This window comes from Pieris napi, chromosome 14 (assembly GCF_905475465.1).
Source record: "Pieris napi chromosome 14, ilPieNapi1.2, whole genome shotgun sequence".
Classification (NCBI taxonomy): Eukaryota; Metazoa; Arthropoda; class Insecta; order Lepidoptera; family Pieridae; genus Pieris; species Pieris napi.
Window position 1 is genome coordinate 3,235,204 of NC_062247.1, and position 21,615 is coordinate 3,256,818.

Consider the following 21,615-nt stretch of genomic DNA (forward strand, 5'->3'; position numbering starts at 1 on the left):
ACGTCAGTTTTGACACTTCATGAACTTGTTCGGAAACAATCGTAGAAAATTCATATTAAATAAATTAATCGAATAAATAGTAAGACATAATATCTTTTTTTTCTATTAATTATAAATAAAAATTTGTTATTATTATGAAAAAAAAAAATTCTTTATATACCAAATATAAAACCATTAACTAGTATAGTTTGTCCATTACCATCAATGCATCACACGGTAATAAAAATGAAGAATTTTCTATGTGTAATTAAAATCAATCTATTAATATCAAGCCACATCTGTAGCCTGACCTCCGAATGACATTGCCCGGAAGACAGTAAACACTGCATTTTGCACGTCTTATTGAAAATACTGCAAACCGACTGTATTATTGCCATCTTATAAACCTTCCTGTACGCAAGTAAAAATATTTTGATCTGTACCAATTCGAAGAAGACGTATCAATTAATCGAAAAACTGATTGTTGTTACTTAGTACCTCAGGCGTCTTTTGCTGAAGAACTTATAAATACAAATTACTTAAATTGTATCTAAAATTAAAATATGGCCAATAAACAACGTACCGATACCTACTTTTCTATTTAAATAATAATGCTTCGTTATTTTAAAATTAAAAGTCCTTTCTGGGCCGTGTATTCTCTAAATTAGGAGACATTTGCTTTAGCAAACTTTTAAGTTTAAAAAAATATTCTTAAATCTGGTATCCCTAACATATGATATCTGCGGAGTGCGGATTATTTGCGACTGAGTTTTATCAAATTTATCATTTTTAATCGAACAAGTGCTAACTGCTTCGTAAATAAGAAAATAATCAGTGATCAGTCGTTCTCCAGTGACGAACAGTATTACAATGGCCCAGGCTGTTAGAAAATTAACCGCTCACGTTCTAAAAAATAACAATGTGGACACGATAATTGGAAATACCGCTGTTAGGGCGAATAGGTATGAACCGGCTTTTTAATACTTATGTAACACACCGGTGACATACACATGGAAAAATATTACATTATTAAATAGTTTACAAATTGGAGTTTGTCGTCGAGATTGGCGCATCAAGATAATAACACCATAGCGAAAAAGTTTCTAATTTGAAATGTGTTTAATATTTCCAATTTAAATTTTAGTTTTGTTTGTAATGTTAAGTTTATTATATTATTTCCTTGTATATGGTGAAAATACACAAATTTTAGCACATGGTGGGGAAATGTTGAAATGGGTCCACCTGATGTTATCCTTGGTATAACAGAGGCATACAAAAAAGACACAAGTCCCAAAAAAGTCAATTTGGGTGTTGGTGCTTACCGTGATGATAATGGCAACCCATTTGTTTTACCATCTGTTAGAAAGGTAAGCAATATTTTCAATTTTATAATTTTTTTTACCAAGCTCATTTAGCATAATCGAACTATCAATTTGGTAATACTATAAATTTGATTAGGTAGGTACACTAATATATTTTACAACAATAACAATTGGTTAATTATTAACAAAAATTCCTACTATATTTTTTAACTTATTCACAAATAAGCCATATTTTAGAGTTCTTATTGTTTTACTTGTTTGCAAGCACTCATTGTTAATAAAAATACAATACAAAACTTACTACAATATCAATATGTGTGCCTAAACAACTGTACATGTTTTGTAGGCGGAGGAAATCCTTCACAAAAAGGCCTTGAACCATGAGTATGCCCCCATTGGTGGTGAGGCGTCTTACACCGATGCTGTGGCCAAGCTGGCCTTTGGAGAAAACAGCCCCATTTTAAAGAATAAATCAAATGTCACTGTTCAAGTAAGTAATTAAACTGGAAGTATTAATCCTAATTATTATATAAGTAGTATGATTAGCTTGTCTTCAATTTTAATATTGGTTTTAACTGAAAATACGATATTAGACAATAATTTGTCTCCTATTATTTCTATACTCTAATATCATGCCAGGAGAATACTCTATATTTTTAGTATGTAATCATTCAATAATCTCCAAAAATTGTGTTACGTAGTACTTGAACTTTATTGCAATATAATGTTTAAATTATATGTTTGTTTTATCAAAGTTCCGAACCTCACCAATTGGACTTGGGGCAGATACATTCCTACGTCTGTTTCATAAATATTTTAATAGTAATAACGTAATTGCCAATAATTAGTAAACTTTGGAGATATACGGCTTTCCTCTCCAATCCACTATTTCGTTACTATACAGTCTTCATTCACATTATTTTTAGTTTTGGGACTTTCTAAAAATACCTCGTCATACTGCTATTGTAAAATTTTCACGTACTTTTTTAAATTACTTAATACATCATAGAAGTGACACATATTTCGACTAATCGTAATTCAGATTATACTAGATCATGGCATCGTATATAGATATATTTGTGCTAAAACTTTATACAAAATTTTTAAAACCGACCAAAGAGATCGGCCCCATAATACACCTATGTAATACAAATTTCTGAACCCTTAATATATGACAACCAAGTGAAAAAAAATTATTTATAAAGAGACATCTAAAATTTCCCACCGAGGAACAGATTTTATTGGAAAATTCAATAGTTGTTTTAGCATTTTTCTTTATTTATTATTTGTTTCCTACCGTTTTACCCTTCCCTGACATCAACAAATATTTCAAGATCATAATTAGCCAAATCGGTCCAGTCATTCTCGAATTTTAAAGACAAACGAAGATATTCGTTTCAATAAACAACGACTTCCTTTAACAATACATAATCAAGAAAACCGCTTAGATCTAGTTATTGATTAGAATGTAAAAGAAAAGTTGTGATGTGAGTCATAAGCGCACACGTGATGATTGCGTGCCTAGATAAAACTATCTAGACCGAGGTACGTTTACCCAATACTAGTAACTATGTGCTAATTTAGACTGTCTTAGTTACATGGCGTACACTGAGCTATATTTCCATATACAAACGATTACGTATACAAAGTATTTGTTGCGAGCTGATTCAATAGACGTCTTGATTAGAGAGATTAGGATAAATAACAAACTTACGTTCTTATCATTATTAAATTGAAATACACCAGTCGCTACTACGCTACAACCGTTTTAGGTCTGGGCCTCAATCTAATAGGCCAGTAGGTGAACAGCCTCTTGTGCCTGACACACGCCGTCTTTTTGGGTCTAAGGCAACCCGGTATCCTCTCGAAGTTTTCCTTCATCGTTCGAGCGAATGTTAAATGCGCACATAGACAAAGTCCACTGGTGCACAGCCGGGGATCAACCTTAGGGATGAGAGTCGCACGGTGAAGCTACTTGACTATCACTGCTCTTTATTCATGTGCCCACAGCTAGGACTAACCTTCTAAAAAGGGCACATATGATTCGGTGTATTAATTTAGGTAACGAATTACATAGGTTAACGGACCTTTTTCATTGTCCGTTGAGTGAACTGGCAAAAGTTCTATTATTTGTTAGTGCCTATAGTAGTTAGCTAATTTCTTGTATTTTTTATTATGTAATTTTGTTTTTCCTAATTAATTTCGTATGTTTTCTTTTTTTGTTGTTTCGTCTGTAAATTTTATTTACTCTTGTCAATTTAGGGTCGCCTGTAATTACTAGGACAAAATATAATGGACTTTAATATTTTAAACTACCTTATGCTCCTATTAGTATGTTATTAACTAAACTGGTTACGTAGTTAAGTAGTTAGTAACAGTGCTTAAATGATCACTCTTCAGTCAACCAAATGTCGGAAAACTGTTTCATCTAGCACATTAGCTAACGTACCTACGCGTTATCTATACGTATGTAATATTCTTAACTCGTAATAGTTCTCGTATGAATGCTATTAATGTTACCTGTCCAGTTTTTTACGAGGTAAAGTTCGGCCAGTATATTATTGCAGGGAAAATTCTAAAGCGACCTCTGCGCAATAACAGTGGGTTGTTGTATAGTTATGAATATTTTCAGACTCTGTCCGGCACTGGAGCCCTCAGACTGGGCCTTGAATTTATCACGAAGCACTACGCTAAGAACAAGGAGATTTGGATGCCAACACCCACTTGGGGAAACCACCCTCAAATCTGTAACACACTGAACTTGTCCCACAAGAAATACCGCTACTATGACCCTAAGACACATGGATTTGATCTTAAAGGAGCTATTGAAGATATCTCTGTAAGTATAAAAACAATTTTAAATATACCTTGTATGTATACACTCTACTTAATGTAAAATGTTTTATAGTAGAGTTACGTCAAATAAAATAAATATTATTTGTCTCTGCCGAATTAGCTGATGCCATGGTAGACTATTTTGTAAGAAAAGCCGGCAACGCACTTACTAAAAACGGGTGTCTATGAGCTGCGATGACTGCCCTTTTAAAGCGTCCCGTATGCAAATATGACCATTATTTAAATGATCCTTATTCAATTGGCGATAAATGATAATATAGAGTGGCGCAGAGATTCATGCCCGCTCTACGCCCTTGACTTGCGAACTGATAGTAAATGTAAATTTAGAATCAATTTAACATCTTTTCTGTTGACGTTCATAAGTGTACTTGTTTACCTATATCAATAAAGTTATTTTGAGTTTAAGTTTGCACGTTTGTCGCCCCTATCCATACAAAAAAATGTCATAATAGAACGCAATTGCCAAAATTCGCTTAAAATAATGTTCCTATATTAATAGATTTAATCAAATATACATATAACTCTCGCGTTAATTAATTACCAAGCGTAGAACTAATAAGATCAAATAGTTTTTGTTAAAATAATAATGGAAAATATTCTTATCAATGGAATATTTATTAAATTGTGTTATACCGAGGCGAATTATAGGTTTTATTATATAGTTTAGTACATTGAATGTTTATCTTATCACACACGATTAAAACCACAATAATACACTATTCTAACATAGTATATCCATTATCCATAGTAAATAAAAGCAAGAGTCAAATCTTTATTCCTCAGCATATAATTTCTTATTGTTCTAAATTGATACTGAGATCATGAAGATTGAAGTAACAAAAGTATATTTTATTTATTTATATTTAATATGTTGTTAAGTTATACAATAACCAAAATTACAAATAGTGGTTACAAATAATCAATCAAGTAAAGTAGGCTTTTTCAGTTTAGATGCGTATGCTTAGGGCATGCTTATGAATGTCAAAAACGTTTACAAAATTCGCGAAAGAGCAAGACTACGCCATCCATTCGCAAAACTACCAGGAGGCCTTGTTCTAAGAAGAACTGGCAAGAACCTCAGCAAGTTTTAACCTCCCTCTACATTAGAATTTTTCAAAGGCAAATGTCATAAACCACTACGTCATTAAAGCTACATAAGTAAAAAAAAGAGTGTGTGTACTAATGTACACGCGGTAGAAGTTATACTTCTTTGGCGTATGGAAAAAATAACTAAAATGCAGTAGTGATTAACGATAAATATTAAAACTAATCAATAAAATTATAATTAGTAAATACTATTACCGTCGTATATGAAATTGATTTAATAAAAACACTAAAATAATATTTATTTAATCGCACTGTTTAATTGTACTGTTACGAAACACGGGTTCTAAATATAAAAATACTAGAATATACAACTTGAACATAGTTATTATCGATTTTCGTGCCGCCTAGAACTAACGTCATTCTGTTAAATTAGTGTCACCGTGCGCGCGCAGCGTAAAATTTTCAATTTTTCATAACGCGCCTAAAGAAGTATAACTTCTGAAAATCTGTTCTGTGATATACCACATTCACTATTACACACATATTCACAACACTTCAAAGATAACAAATCAAATTATAACAATATAATTAGAACTATTGCCAAGCGTTTTTGTCTTCTAGGCAGTCATTAACTGTGTAGTTACCTTTACACATTAATGTTTTTTTTAATAATGTGTCCCTCCTGGTTTAAAAAAATTGTGTTACGGTAGTAACAATCTTAAAACTAAAACAACTAAGTAAATAGATACAACAAAGAATAAATAAAGTTATAACACGTGATATTTTACGTTGAGTTCCAAATTTAAAAATACCATAGATATTAAAAGTACTTCGATAAATTCATTTTTGTGTTTCTGAACTGATGTGTAATTATTGAACAGTTATTTTTAGTGTACCTTTTAAGGAAGCCGTATTAACGATAGTATTATCTTACTATCACGCGAATAGAAGATGATTGTATACGTAATTCACGTAATGAGGGGTCATTGCGTCATTGACATTGTCATGGTGTAGATAAAGTATAGTGTGATAAGATTATATGAATTGAGTGTTTGTCTATGACATAATTATTTAATTTATAAAATATATAAATTCCACCCGTTCAACGTTGACATCTGGCGTTTCGTTACTGACCTCTTTTTATTTTATACACAACTAGCCAGGAAAAAAAACACAGGCAAACAGTTAAAATAATAAACGCAAAATAAAATAAATAATTTTAAACCCCTCATCAAGAGCGTAATATACAAAAATAGAAGTAGGAATTTAAGACTTGTTGCTGCTGCCATTCCAGGTATTTCCGAACCGTTACGGCTTACGGGCCTTTGAGAGAACAGCGTACCTCAAAGCAAACCTGCAACGTGTGGCGGGTGATCATGGAAGGCTGTAAACACTTAATTTAAGCCTGCTCATTTGCCTCCTGTCCCATTAAAAAAAGAAGTGCGTGCGTACAAAGTACACATGTCAGAAGTGAAACTTCTTTGGCAAACTAATTTTCAACTCTTGTTCATATTCATACAAATCTAACTTTAGATTTCCGAGACTTAGAGGGAGGGAAAAAGGAAGATAATATGTTAAGAAATTAATACAAATAATAATTTTTTTTTTAAATTTATTTCTTCGATAGTAAAAACACGTGGCATTTAAATTAACAATTCGTCATTTGAGTAAAAATAAAAAATTCTATTTAAAGTAATTCACCCTTCTCACTCTCTCTTAATTCCTCTCTCCCTTTTCATGTAAAAATTTTACCCTCATGCGCCTAAAGAAGTTTCTCTTCAAAAATGTACTGAAATCGTTCAATGCCTGATAAATATTTTTTTTTTCATAGATTGTTAAGGCTCGTTCTTGCATTTCAAGCATATTGAGAAGTGAAACATCCTTATAGTTTCTATTATAGATGAGTAGATAAATCTTCTGGCTTGTATGTTTGGGTCTAATACTCAAACGCCCCATTAGATATATGGTTAACACATATATAGGCGCCATTACTTTGGTAATAATATTTACAAAGACGGATTTTTGCGTATTTTTAATAAGGAAAATATCAGTATGTCAAAGTCAAAAATCACTTATTCATGTAGGTAACACAATGTACACTTATGAACGTCAAAAAAAGAAATATACATTAAATGCTTCTAATTTTACATTTACTGCCAGTTCTCAAATCAAGGGCGTAGAACGGAAGAGAAGAGCTGGCAATAAACATAAGTATACTGGAATTACTTTTCGTTTTGGAATAATATAATTATCTTTAATTTCAGAAAATTCCTGAAGGTTCCATTATTCTGCTTCACGCTTGCGCTCACAACCCGACCGGAGTCGACCCCAAACCCTCTGATTGGGAACAGCTATCTCATGTAAGTATGAAGCCATAGGTGAAAGAGAAAATGACAGAGACATAGAAATGTGTCTGTTATGGGATATATTAATATTTTTTACCAGGTGATCAAAGAGCGTAAACTCTACCCGTTCTTCGACATGGCGTACCAAGGTTTCGCAACGGGAGATGTTGATGGAGACGCTTTCGCAGTCAGGCACTTTGTGAAGGAAGGCCATCAGGTCACATTGGCTCAGAGCTTCGCCAAGAACATGGGTATGTAGACCAATAATAATTCCTAATTTAGATTCCTGATTTAAATAATAATGCCATATTTTTCGTCTATCGAGCAACCCACGCTTTTTCACATTTAGTACGAGCATACCAGCATTTTTTGTTCATTACCATTTTCAGCCTAAATTAAGAATTATTTTTTACGTGTTGTCTCAATTTAATCGTATTGCTTTGTGGACTTAAAAAAAGTTTCATTGTTTTTTCGAGATAAACCTATGAAATTATTATATTGTCGCTGATTCTTTATAAGTGTACAAAGTTTGAATTAAATCTGTCCGTTTAAAGTGGGTCAAAATCGAGTTCGAAGGAGTCGGCTACATACATACATACATACATACATACAGGTGAAGCTAATATAAAGCGTGTAAAATAGAATTATATAGTAGGTTAAAACTAAAATGGTCTTATTATTAAACGGAGGCTTTAAGTAATAATAATAAAGCTCGTTTATTTGCAATCTTTACAAATATTAACAATATAAAAGTTTAAAGTTTTCGTTATCCTAACTTACATCAGTACAATTGATCGGAACCCCTTCCCGAGAAACTTTAGCTTTTTCTAAATTTCTCTATCCATGGCTTTCTTTCTCTACTCGCTTCCTTCTAACGCTTCTATTTCTTCTATCCACCGTTTTCTCAAATTCAAAATAACTTCATATACGTAACCAATTACCCTTATGAACGTCAACAGATAAGACCTAGTAGTAGATATACCTAGACCTACCAGTTCGCAAGTCATGGGCGTAGAGCGGGCAAGAGGAACTGGCAAGAAACTCTCTTTAATCGCCATATTTTTAGTTATACAAATTGTTTGAACTAAAGCAAATAAATCCTAAGCATTGGGATCATTTAAATAACCGTCAAATTTATAAAATAAAGTTGTATTGATTAATTTACGTTTGGTTAAGAAAGTCAGTAAAACAATACTTTTAAATTTACATTTACTGCCAGTTCTCAAATCAAGGGCGTAGAACGTCTGAGAACTAGGTGATAAAGTTTTTTTACCCAATGTTTGTAAAGGCCGATTTACATTATCTTAGTGTTTAGGAGAGTGCTTTAGTACAACTTGAAAGGCAAGTTCTTTAGCGTAGCGTTTACTAAAGCAAGTAGCGTTTACATGTTTCAACTAAAGTACTATCCTAAAGCACTCTCCTAAACACTAAGATAATGTAAATCGGCCTTAAGAAACCATTACATCCTGCCCTTCATCAAGTCTATAGTATCAGAAACACTTGAAACAAATTGCTATTGTTAAGTATATAAACGAGAATCAGATTCGTAACTTATGACCTCTGTATTATCAGTGTAAACGAATACTAAATAAACATGTTATTATAAATAAACGATTTCAATTGTGATGCAAGAAATCGAGAATTATATATATACTAGCAGACTCGGCCAAGCGTTGCTGTGGCTAAGTTTTGTTATATTACATAGTAGTAAACTATTCGAGGGAAATGGTAGAACACCAGTCATGGGGACCACCATTATTTTTGGGTGTTTATGACATTAAATTGGAGCTTATGTGAAACGTTGGAGCTTTCAACACAGCGCCATCTGTTAGAATCGTGACTGTCGAATAATGAACAAATAATTAGCAATTCAATAATATTCCGGGTATAAATTAAGATATAAGCTATCCTATCTTTTAAGTTAGATTAAAATGCACATGGTGTGAAAATTTGATTGAAATCGGTTAAGTAGTTTAGGAGTCCATAGCGGACAAACAACGTGACGCGTAATTTATATATATTGAGATAAATATATATTTGCTATGAGAGCAGTGTTGGTCTAGTGGGTTCAGCGGTTGACTCTCATCTCTGAGGTTGGAGGTTCGATTTCCGGCTGTCCACCAATAAACTTTCTGTCTATGTGCGCATTTAACATTCGCTCGAACGGCGAAAGAAATCGACGGCGTGTGTCAGGCACAGGAGGCTGATCACCTACTCACCTATTACATTGACAAATGATCTTAGTCCCAGACCCAACAAGTTTGTTGCCACTAGTGTGTTTTGTTTATTTGCTGTATATGTATACAATAGTAGCTGCTGTGTTAAAAAAAATGGATAAAAAGAATTTCTAAAATTCTTCGAAAATTAAAATAAAGTGTGAGGGCCAGCTATTAAATGATTATAAATATTATTTATTTATTTAAATTTTCCAGGATTGTACGGAGAGCGTGCCGGTGCATTGACCTTCCTCTGCGGTGACGAGGGATCAGCAGCTAAAGTGATGTCTCAAGTGAAAATTATGATTCGTGTTATGTACTCCAACCCACCATTATACGGTGCCCGTCTCGTACAAGAAATCCTTAACACCCCAGAGCTCAAGAAACAATGGTCAGTTTCCATATAATAATCAGTGTTAATATTGTAGTCTAGATGTTATGTTACCTACATTAACCTGTTAAACCTGTCATTAATTATTTACGTACCTACTCTGTGCCTCCAAAATCTGCATCTGTGCCCCTAACGGCGAATTATTAAACTATTAAAAAATTACTTTATAAATCAAACAATTGCAAATTATGCATAACAAAAATAAGACATCGTCATTTAATTCATATTGGAATATTGGAACACATCCTGTATTCGAATGAGAATTCTCGTCAAGAACAGGTTTCTTGCATCGGCTAACTGAGGAGCGACAATGTTTCAATTGGTTTATTACGTTGTTCGTGCAATTTTGATGGTTTAATGGTAAAAATGTTATATTGTATAGTATGTCACGGGCCTAAGTATGTAATAAGTTAATTATTTAAATATGTTCGACGACCTGGTGGACAGAAAAACTGTGTTCAGTTTGTGTTTCCACCACACCAACTTTCTATTTAAGATCATGTATATAATAAATAAAGTAATAAATAAATAAGTAATTTTATATATTATATGTGGCAATGCGGTGTGCTTTTTATAAAAGTAAACGCTGAATATTCTATGATCTGAAATAATAAACTCAACGATCCGACCATGATATAGATATTAGATATAATATATTCTTTCTGTAAATAATCTTATATTTTATATAATTTTTTTATTAAAAATTCTCAAATGAAACATAAACCAGAAGCTAAGATCCAGTTTTACAGCGCCAGTTTTTTTAACAATAATATTTCAGGTTAGCGGACGTGAAATCAATGGCTGATCGTATTATCTCGATGCGTACAAAACTCCGCGCGGGAATCGAAGGCGCCGGAAACAAGTTGCCATGGCAACACATCACCGATCAAATCGGAATGTTCTGTTACACTGGACTTAAACCAGATCAGGTAAGTTTAATGGAAATACACACAAGTAAGACATTTCTATATGATGAGACAGAGATGATGGCCGTCTAGAAGGCTCGTTGGCCCCATTTTATAAAAAAAAAAAAAAATATTTGTTTGAGTTATTGTCAGCGTAAAATAGTGTTGACATTATATATTTAATGAATAAATTTGTGTTTGATTTTGGAAAATTTATTTAAAACTATTTTAACGCGCGAATTTATTACATAACTCGACATTTCGAGTGCTAGTCACGCGTCTATGTCCGTTAGTTACGATTCGAGGACATTGGTTAGTCTTTATGATCTATGGATGTTAATTCGAAGAACAATTAAACAAAATCTAATTCCACTATCTCATCTCGTTCTGTCAAATAATGTTTTCGCTGTGATAAAAAGAGTCAGGTGACTGTAGTTATATCGGTGTAATTAGAGCAAATTATTTCTTATACATAATGATGTACATAAAAAAGGTTACGAGTTGTGATGGGTTATGGTTAATTACAACCCGCCCGTTGTCATTTTCATTTTTAAACTTAGCTGAACGCCGCACGTGTGTTGTGTCCCAATGTTTTTATTTAATTTCTAAGGATAACCAGTACTTGTGGTACGCCTGGTATATAATGTTTAATTATTTATGTATTCACACTTTTACACAACATAATAAGGGAGCGTTCAAGTATTACGGCACGCAATTTTTGGAGATTATTGACCCCTGTAACGCGCCGTAACGTTTTTATGTATCCAATAGTAAACCGTTTCGTGACCACCCAGTGACTCTTTATACCTAAAAGTTAACATTATGTGGTGAAAAGTACTGGAAAGTCAAAAATAATAAATAATATTAACAATAATGCGTAATTCAATCCCCGCCCCGCATCGTAACGTTTTACAAAAGGAAAAAAAATCGTTACGTCATACTTGAACGCTCCCTAAGGTATGCAACGGACGGCCTTATCGCTAACAATGAACTACTAGACAACCCTAGTAAGGGAAAAAAACTATGATGGGTTAAGTGCAAGATGTGCATAACCAAATCTTATAAAAAACCTTAATCTAAATAAAACAAACTATAATTATGTTCAATTACAGGTGGAACGACTAACCAAGGACTTCCATGTCTATCTGACCAAGGACGGACGTATTTCTGTGGCCGGAATTTCTTCAAAGAACGTCGACTACGTCGCCGAGGCCATGCATAAGGTCACCTCTTAGATTTAAGTAAAACTGCCATAAGCATTAAATGTTTACTGAACCAGATGTATTTCGCGCACTTTATATATTATTTACTATGATTATTTTTAGAAATAAAAGTATAACTTTTAGACAATTTTTATTACTACCCACATATTAAATACATAGGGATTTTCAGGCCGAATTGTTTTACGATTACTAAGTAAATATAATATTATTTCATTTGACAGGAAATTAAAATTCATTTGGATTTAGTAATTTATAACGTAATGACGCATGTCTTGGCTGATTGTAAAAAAAAATCAAATATATAGTATGTTAGTCAGGGATAATGTAGCATTCTAATAGTGAAATAATGTTTCAAATTGGTCCAGAACTTTTGAGTTTATTCGTTTCAAACATACGTACCTATATAACAATAGATCAAATTTTATTAAAATAATGATTAAATACGATCCAATAATAAACAACAATTTATTTTATGTTAAACGTATTACTGTAGCATCGTAGATAGTAAACACAATTTAATTTTTTAAAGGAGGTGATTTAAAGTCTATAAAAAAATGATTCATCGATCCTTTTCACTTGATAGATTAACCCCAAATTCGTAGAACGTATAGGCGATATTACTAAACATTCTCCTATTATTTAAACGCATAAACTTTGGGTAGGGAAAATAAAGACATGATAATTAAAACTGTGTATTTTAAAATAGGTTGAAAAATAAACTTGATGCGAAAAAAAACACGAAATTGTATTAACATGTTTTTAGTGATTCTAATGAAACTAATGCGATATTTACAGCCGACAAACAAAATCCTTATTCTATTGTTGATGCAGGTCAATCGTTAACATTGACTAAATAAAATAATATAATTATAGATTCTTGATTAACAATGCCTTGTAAAATATAGCCAGATATTTGTAAACGCGCAATATTTAAATTTTTTGGCATTAAATGTAGTTATAAAATTGTCATACTTCATGAACTTCGTATTTTTCAGCCATACATTAAATGTATTACTGAATTCAAACTTATTTTGAGTAACGTCAGTTATGTATGTTAAAATAATCTGTGATGAATCTCCGGCACAGCCAGAGTACTGTCATGTTAGTTTGACAGATGTCAAAATCGAGCTATATTTTACGCGGTTTTAAGAACTCTAGCGAAAAAGGCGCTAAGCACCTCATGACGCCGGACGATATTTCGTAGAAATAGTAAACAAAGCAAAAATATTCGATTTTCATTAGCATTAGTGATATTGTTATTACGAAATAAAACGTGCGAAGAATTTAAATCGGTTGCTTTGTTTTAGTGCCCTACAGAGTTCAGTTACACCACTATGGATTTGCCTTAATATATTAAAAAACAATCTCAATAGATTTTATCTTGACAACAATCTTAATCATATTCACCTGCATCCAATACAAAATATAAATCTATCATTTCACTAATTTACGCTAATTACACAATGTATTTAGAAATATCGCTAATATGATACATAACTCGTAGATAAAAACAATACCTATTATTATTTACACAATTTGTCATAATCTATTAATGGCACGGTCAATGCACATTTTCACGATAGTATGAAGATACCACTCACCCATTAGGCGAGTATTGGTACTTCAATCATTCATTCGAGTACAGCGTAGCTTATCTGCTATAAAATTGGTATCTGTACTTTAAATTTTCTTTGTAAAACGTCAACATATAAAGTTTTCATCCCAAGCATAAAATTTTAATACTGTTTATTAAGGAAATAGTCAGGTTAAATGGAAATTTAATATTTTTTAACTACCCTCAATGTACTTGAAACTTGATTGTACGTCCTGAAATATTAATTTTCACAAAAAACTGTGAAAACAGAAGGAAAATAGTGTTGTACATTTTAAATGTAATTAACCCGACGAAAGATTGTTTCATTTAGGCCAACATTGAAGGACAAGTTTATATGCGATACACCCGTCTATATATAAAATAAAACAGGCATAGCATATAGCATTTTGCAGTACCTAGCATATGCTACAGGAAGACTGATAGCGTTGTAATATTTAAATACATACTTTTATGTAATCAAGGGTATACTGAATTATAGACCGTCATTTAATATGACAATAATATATATTGTCTGAATCAAGTACCTCGTACGTAATTAAGCTTTTAAAGTTTGACTCGATATACACAATATTAATTGCGAATAAAACCCTGCTTGTACATTGCATTCTATTTATACTAGTTTAAACGTATCTATTTCCATTCACCATACACGTACACGAACGTTTAGCTTAATGAGAAAATATCTTCATATTAGTGGAAGTTTTTGAGACATTTTCTCACGGCAACGTTGGTTTTCTATGGGTGAATGGTAATGATAAGTTGTAGTAAACTTAAACAAAAACTGCTATAACAGAGCTTTAGCCTAAAATTATTATGCACCATTGAAAATTACAACCCGCTATATGTGAATGCAGCTCGAAATATCTGAGATCAAACTAAACTATGCCAAAATTGATAACTAAATTCAGAGTTTCGTGTAACATAAAACTTGTAACATTCACATTCCACACCTTAACATAAATCTTAAATCTAATAATTTGTGCGTATGAGTAAATATACAAGGCGAGATGAACGAAAAACTTTCAGAGAAAATTCAGTATTTTTAAGAAATATAAAACCTCATAATTTAATTCAATCTACATATCAACTTATATACACTGAGTTCGCAACTCAACATTAATTTAGGTGAATTGGCAGTCGTACTTTCATTTAGATTAAAAAAAATACGTTCAAAAACGTTACTTAACACTAAATAATAATAATAATTGTAGCAACCAAACCCATTTTCATACATTGAACTTTATAAATCGTTGGCGTAATTACATTTAAAAGGGCAATTTAAATTTAATACTATTTTAAAACGAAAGTAAAAATCACGAATATAATACAATGACATGTAAATATTTATACATAACTTACTAATTTATACGTTATTGCTTGAGCATTTTAAGACTACCTCACTCATTGGTAATTTAGGAAGTTAATAAAATGGATATGTAGGTTTCAAGAAGAGAAAAGTATAAGAAAGTGTGTAGGAAAGAAAATTAATATATCTCCAAAACTCGACACGTACATTTTAAAATTTATTTATAATTTCTACTTTGGCGGCATTTAGCAAAAAAATAATTTTACTATATATTAGCTATGTATATGTTATATTTAAGTACAAGTAAATAGGCAAGAGATGCTGTTTTATATCCAAATATTTACGTTTGAAAGTAGTTTCATTTGATTACGAATTTAATGCAGAAAAAAAATTGAATTTGTATAACAGATCTGAATATATCCTATGACTATTCTTGCCCTTTACAATATTTTACATTCTGGTCCGAATCGCACACAAATCAACATTGTAGTACTTTTGTACTGTACCAACATTTGTAAACGTTTTAAAACATAATGTACATACATATAAAAATATGTCATTTCATTAGCCTCATGAGTCGAGTAATTTTCACAGAAAACACTTTCACAGTCACTCGCTAGTCATAGGCAATCGTTCAACCGTCTGTGAGTCCGAGGAGTTAGCGGAGTCCTCTGCTAGGAGGCGGCTCAATTGATCGTCTAGAATATCGCGTCGAGGCTCACGCCGGCCCTCAGGGAATTCATCATCGGCCATCAAACTCTCATCTAAATACGAAAACGAGTCAAGGTTTATGTCAGTCGTCGAAATTGCCGTGCTATAAACGTCTATTCGTTTCTGCTGGCTTTGTTCCTCGGCCACCTTTTGCGTAAGTTTCGCTTTCGCCTTAGACAACGCTTCGGACTCGGATTTGTCGATTTTATTACTCTGTGCGGCTTTTTTCGATTTGAGCGCGAACGAGGAGTCATTACTCGACGAACCATCGTCTTGGAGCTGACTGAGTAACGTCCTCGTGGCTAGAGACATGCTCCCCCCACTATACAATTCACCGGTCATCCCTAAAATAGCAATAGTTCAATTTTACCCAAGTCTTTACTGATATTGAGGAAATATTTGTGCAAAAAAAAATTGTTACGAGCAGAAAAGAGCGATGGCTCCGAGTTCAATAAAAGCTTCACTGTTCACCTATTTCACAAATAAAATAAACTAAATAAGGGATACCTACGAACCGCTCAGGGTATAATGAAGTTCATAAATTGAAAAAGCAGGTTTTTTTAGTATTGTCTTTTATTGACATAACCTTTACACATTTAAAGAAAAAACTTTTTAACCGTGACCACGCACGCTGTAAAGCACGCGAAACGTCGGTTATAATAATACATAACTTTAATCCGGTTAAAAAGTTTCTTCTTAACAGGTTTTTTTTTGTTTGGAGTCCGTACGATACATTGCGCGGTTACGATTTATAATTTCCGTAAAACAAACACGAAAAATGCCCCGAAGCGGTTCTTAGATACCCGGTATAAAATGCTTTTTATATAAAAACAAATAATATTCATAGAAATACATGTTTGTTTATTATTGAGTGAATATTTTCGTAAATATATTAATATACTTCAAAATCAGTTGATTGTGATGACTTATGAACGCAACTTACCTCTCTGAGTTTCTTGGTGAACGCTATCTTGTGACGAATGATCACTCTTGTTCTTTCCATCAGCCATAAATTCGGTCTCACTCTCACTGGACATACCAAGATCTAAATGTAACGAGTTCAATTTGTCATCGGTTTTTTTGCTATCGGGAACTGATTCGATTTCCATATCCCAATGACCGGGCGAATCTTTGGCTTCATTCTGGCGATTTCCATCTTTCTCCAAAGATGCAGTTGAATCTAAACTGCTCGCATTGCCCTCTCCCGGGTGAGTATCGAATAACACTGGCGTTTCTTGTGTTATAATATGACTCGGTTTATTCTCCTCTGGCGTAGGTTTTTGTATGTGACTATCTATTATTTCGGACATAGTTGTAGTCTTTCCCGATTGCTCATTGTTCAGTTCCAACACAATTACATTGGATTTAGACAGCTCTCCCTGTTCCGACTTAGCTTGCAACAATTGGTTTACATTCTTCCCCATAATAATTTTTGACATATCATTGCCGTTCTTCGTAAATTTTAAGGTTTTTCCGAGGTTTGCGCTCTTCTGAACAACTATTACGTTGCCTTTCGAACTGACCGGTCTAACTATGGGGCTTATAATTTTTTGTGTCGGCGTTAGACCTTTAACCGGAACTATGTCAGCTAAATTGGCAGTTTTTATTGGCTCCGTCCCAAGAATTTTAGGGCTGGAAGCACTGACTATAGTCGGTTTCAATGTTGAAGCTGGATGAAATTTTGATGTCGGCATCGTGTTAGGTTGTGAACTAACCGATACGAGCTTCATGGCTTGAGAAACTCCTTTAAAGTGGAACAAGGGACCTTCTTTGGTCGACTTTGCAGGCAAAACAACCATTGTTTTTCCAGACTTAGGATTCACAAATGTTTTTGCTGAAACTTTTAAATCTGTAGCGGGAATACCCTTCGGGGTCAAAGTTTCGGAAGTGGGAGGTGAATAGTTATTTGAACTGACTGGGGTTGAGGATTTCATGGATGTAGTAGTCGACGATGATGTTATTACGAATTTTGGATGCGATATTCTCGTATCGATTGGGGCTTTAGAGACAACGACCATTTTATCGGATATGGTTTTAACGGGCGTTGCAGACGTTCTAACTTTCGGAATCGAACCTATGACTTTCGCCGCAACTAATTTCCTCGCATTCAACGTTTTTTGAGCGGAACTCGGCGCCACGACGACTTGTCTGTTCGCGAGTATTTTTATATTGTCATTTGGTTTTTGTACAATTTTAATGTCAGGCACCGGGACTTTCTTTTCAGAGTCTCTGCTTTTGAGAATAATTTGGGACGCCTTGACCGTGTTTAGTGGTTGCTTTGCAATAGGAGTGCTTTGTGCTTGCAATGATTTTGGATCATCCGGATGTGCGTTTTCCGAAAGCCCTAACTCATGTGGAACGGTAGCGGGTTGCGTTAACAAATGCATTGTGGGAGACTCGCTAACCATTCCGGGTGAGGACTTTACTTTTGGTTTAAATTCATCTACAAAATCTCTGTTTTTGTTAGACAATATGGATTGGGCGTAACTAGCCTGGAAGGTATTGGGTGGACCAGAGTATTCCATTTGCAAAGAGACTGGATTGAACTGTTTTGCGGGTGGAGATTGAACATCTTTCGGTTGCTTTTTCTGACGAGGAGCCCTAGGCTTTTGGACTTTAGGTTTTTGCTGTCTAGGCGCTCGCGTCTGACACGGCTTACTTGAAACTTTACTAACTTGATTATATGAATGTTTGGACTGGCTTGATTGTTTACCTGTAAGAAAATTCAATTTAGATTGTATTTATCATTATGAAATTTCAAAATAATTACCAAAATACTTACTGGAAGTGGGTTGTGAATATTTTGAATAAACTTGTGATAAGTTTACATGTTTCTGATGCATATTAACAGGAATATTTCTCATATTTTTAACTGGTGTGATGGTGTCCTCAAATTCATCATCCTCTGCTAATTTCCGTTTTCGACAAATTATTTCAGTTTCCCATATCTGAAAAGAATTTTGAGTAACATAAAATTTAAAAATAGTTTATTATAATTTGATAACTTACTATAGTGACATACTCTCATTTTATTTAATTACAATATTACAATGTGATAATAAAATAAAATTTTCTGTATTTAAACATACAATTAACTTTAATAATAATAAATAAAATATTAAAAACAAAGTTTCTAGTTATTAAAAAATTTCGCATAAGAAAAGAGAAAAATAATTCTTTCATAAATATTTAAGTATGTATATTCCTTAAACTGGCGCAGGTGAACTAAGCAACATTAAAAAAAGTTTACAAACTTTGCTTGAATGGTCTTCAGTAGCAATGGGAGGATAAACATCATCCATTTTCTCACTGCATTCTAAAGCAGACTCAGCAGTTTCTGGATCTGGCATTTCTACTTCCTTTGAAACTGGTGTTATAAGTTTGTCTTCCATTTTTTTAAGTTCCTTATTTTCAGCTGCTGTTACTTCCGCTACCTTATCCGCAATCTCTGTGTACATGGTCTGAGCAATACCACGTGGCATCAGAGGTATAATTCGACGTCCCTCGCTGATCCATGCTAGCCCTGTGTTTGGACCAGCTATGCTGGAAATTAATTTAAATTTTACCTACAACACCTAACATGTACTTTAAATGCACACTTACAATGGCTTTCTTATTTGATGGACAAAGCATGTGTTTTACTGCTAAGTAGTATAGAATTTCTTTAAAGGTCTTAGTGAATATAAATATGTTTAATTAAATGCTTCCTCACAACTGCCTCAAGTCAACAACAATTATTGTACTTTATACAAAAAAATCATAATGTCTTATAGTTATCTTATGTAATAAGAAAACTAAAATATATATATGTTTAGCCATAATTTATATAATTTTAGGTTAAAATAATTAGCCACTCTATTTACCATGCAGTTGCTGTTCCAATTTAAACAATTTTAAATTACAACACATGGTTCATAAATTAAAATATTTAAACACTTAATTAAATACTGTAAAATACAAAAATCATATTGTGACAGTTATTTCTTTTGATAGGTTAGATGTCAATATGAAAACTATAAAAATGTTAACTTAGTTTTAGATACATACTATTCATTGATTGAAACCTAAATAGTATAAAATAAAAGAAGAACATTCTACATGGCTGTATAGATTTTAAAATAAATACTTTTGCAAATACATACAATTCACAAGTCTTGATCCATTTCTTATAGGAAAGCATTGAAGTGAATATTAACTCTAAAATTAGCTTAGCTATTCATGTTAAAACAGAGCATGCAGCCATCTTTGACTGAGCTTAGGGAAGATAAAAAGTTGATCTTAAGTTTTCTCTATTTAATGAAAAAATTAAACTTACTGCTCAGCTATTGTTGCTAAGAGCTCGTCATTAGACACGCGTCGCGCTTCAGCACTGTGGCGGTCATGGCTTATATGCAAAACGGCGCGCAGTTCCTCGAGTAACTTTTTTCTATCTTCTTCCAATGCCCCTTGCGCTCTAAACACGCTTATCATATTCGAATATGCTTCTAACTCTGTAAAGACACATACCTATTTATATACATTGAAATAACATTCATAATTTCGAGAAAAGATAGCTTGTATTGAGTTCAGAAAAGCATAGGAGGGAAAATGAATGCCATTATAAAACTAAATATATACCAAGTCTTCTGAGCGTCCGGCGACATTCGTCGCGTGTCATATTTAATAAAACGGGCCACATGTTTATTACTTGGACTAAAACAGTCTCAAATTAATAGTGGATTATATGATTTGAACCACATTTCTCTAAAATATCTTACTGGCAAAAATATCCATACTGTTTACTTCACATCAAACGACAATTCGTTTAGTTTGACACTTAAGAAAACGGATAGCTTGAATATTGTCTTTGGTTTTGGGATGACAGTTTTTAAATCAGAAATTTACATTTCGTTCTAGTATTGGTATTTAAACTGATCGGTTTATTTATAGTGATTGTAGATTTTAAAAATATAAGAAAAGAACGAATTAATATATTTTTCAACGTTAGAAATAAAATTAGAAACATACTGGTTTTTTTTACAAAGCAATTATGCTTACACCTACAAGCTTTTACAAGTCAACTGAATTCCTTTAATCATACATTATTTGTGAATCAAAATCTAATTGTTTCAGCAGATTACCCATGTGTCTTGTCTACAATGATTTATAATTAAAACTATTAAATTTACTATGAACTTTCGGTCTTTCGGTACAGCTATTTTAAGGTGTAGATTTAATGGAAAATGTTTGTATTTAGATTATTTGTTTATAGGCTCTAGGTTTAAGAAACAAAAAATATATTATCTCGGCTACCTTAATCTAATAGTATAATATAGTCATTTGTCAAAATAGAGAAGATAGAAATGAAAGGAAAAATCTACTCAAAAATATTTAAGTACAAACTACCTAATTTTATTTTTTTTCACTTGAATGGTAACATTTATAGTTTAATACTATAGACAATATATGTATTACTGTCACTATATTACACAGTACTGTCGACAAACTTATTTTTATATTTGAACAAGACATTAATATTATCTCATATATAAACTAATTTATGTCATTTAATTAAGAATTAAATACTGCTCAGCTAAATATTTCAACAATATTGTATCAGGCCGTAGACAAATAATTGAAGGGATAAATATAACTTATCAACAGTTGTTTATCGAAACCTAGAAATAAAATGTTTACAGAAATGAGACAAAAAATAATGC

At 32.7% G+C, this 21,615-nt stretch overlaps 2 protein-coding genes across 3 annotated transcripts; one reads left to right on the forward strand and one right to left on the reverse strand.

Annotated features, from left to right (window-relative positions):
- The first annotated feature begins 717 nt into the window (after nucleotides 1–717).
- Nucleotides 718–12,406, forward strand: LOC125055714 (aspartate aminotransferase, mitochondrial). Its single transcript, XM_047658207.1, has 9 exons — nucleotides 718–941; nucleotides 1,190–1,346; nucleotides 1,648–1,791; nucleotides 3,934–4,140; nucleotides 7,469–7,564; nucleotides 7,650–7,800; nucleotides 9,982–10,156; nucleotides 10,935–11,085; nucleotides 12,174–12,406. The coding sequence occupies exons 1-9, from the start codon at nucleotides 850–852 to the stop codon at nucleotides 12,294–12,296; spliced, it is 1,296 nt and encodes a 431-aa protein (XP_047514163.1). The 5' UTR covers nucleotides 718–849; the 3' UTR covers nucleotides 12,297–12,406.
- Nucleotides 12,407–12,963: 557 nt separating this feature from the next.
- Nucleotides 12,964–20,720, reverse strand: LOC125055713 (BRCA2-interacting transcriptional repressor EMSY). 2 transcript variants are annotated; one of them, XM_047658205.1, is made up of 6 exons: nucleotides 20,534–20,720; nucleotides 20,232–20,406; nucleotides 19,171–19,459; nucleotides 18,699–18,864; nucleotides 16,860–18,629; nucleotides 12,964–15,969 (listed from the first exon to the last, which is right to left on the reverse strand). In XM_047658205.1, the coding sequence occupies exons 1-6, from the start codon at nucleotides 20,592–20,594 to the stop codon at nucleotides 15,815–15,817; spliced, it is 2,616 nt and encodes an 871-aa protein (XP_047514161.1). In that variant the 5' UTR covers nucleotides 20,595–20,720; the 3' UTR covers nucleotides 12,964–15,814. The 2 variants fall into 2 exon arrangements, with proteins under 2 accessions (XP_047514161.1, XP_047514160.1); XM_047658204.1 differs by having other exon boundaries at nucleotides 12,964–16,260.
- Nucleotides 20,721–21,615: the final 895 nt, after the last annotated feature.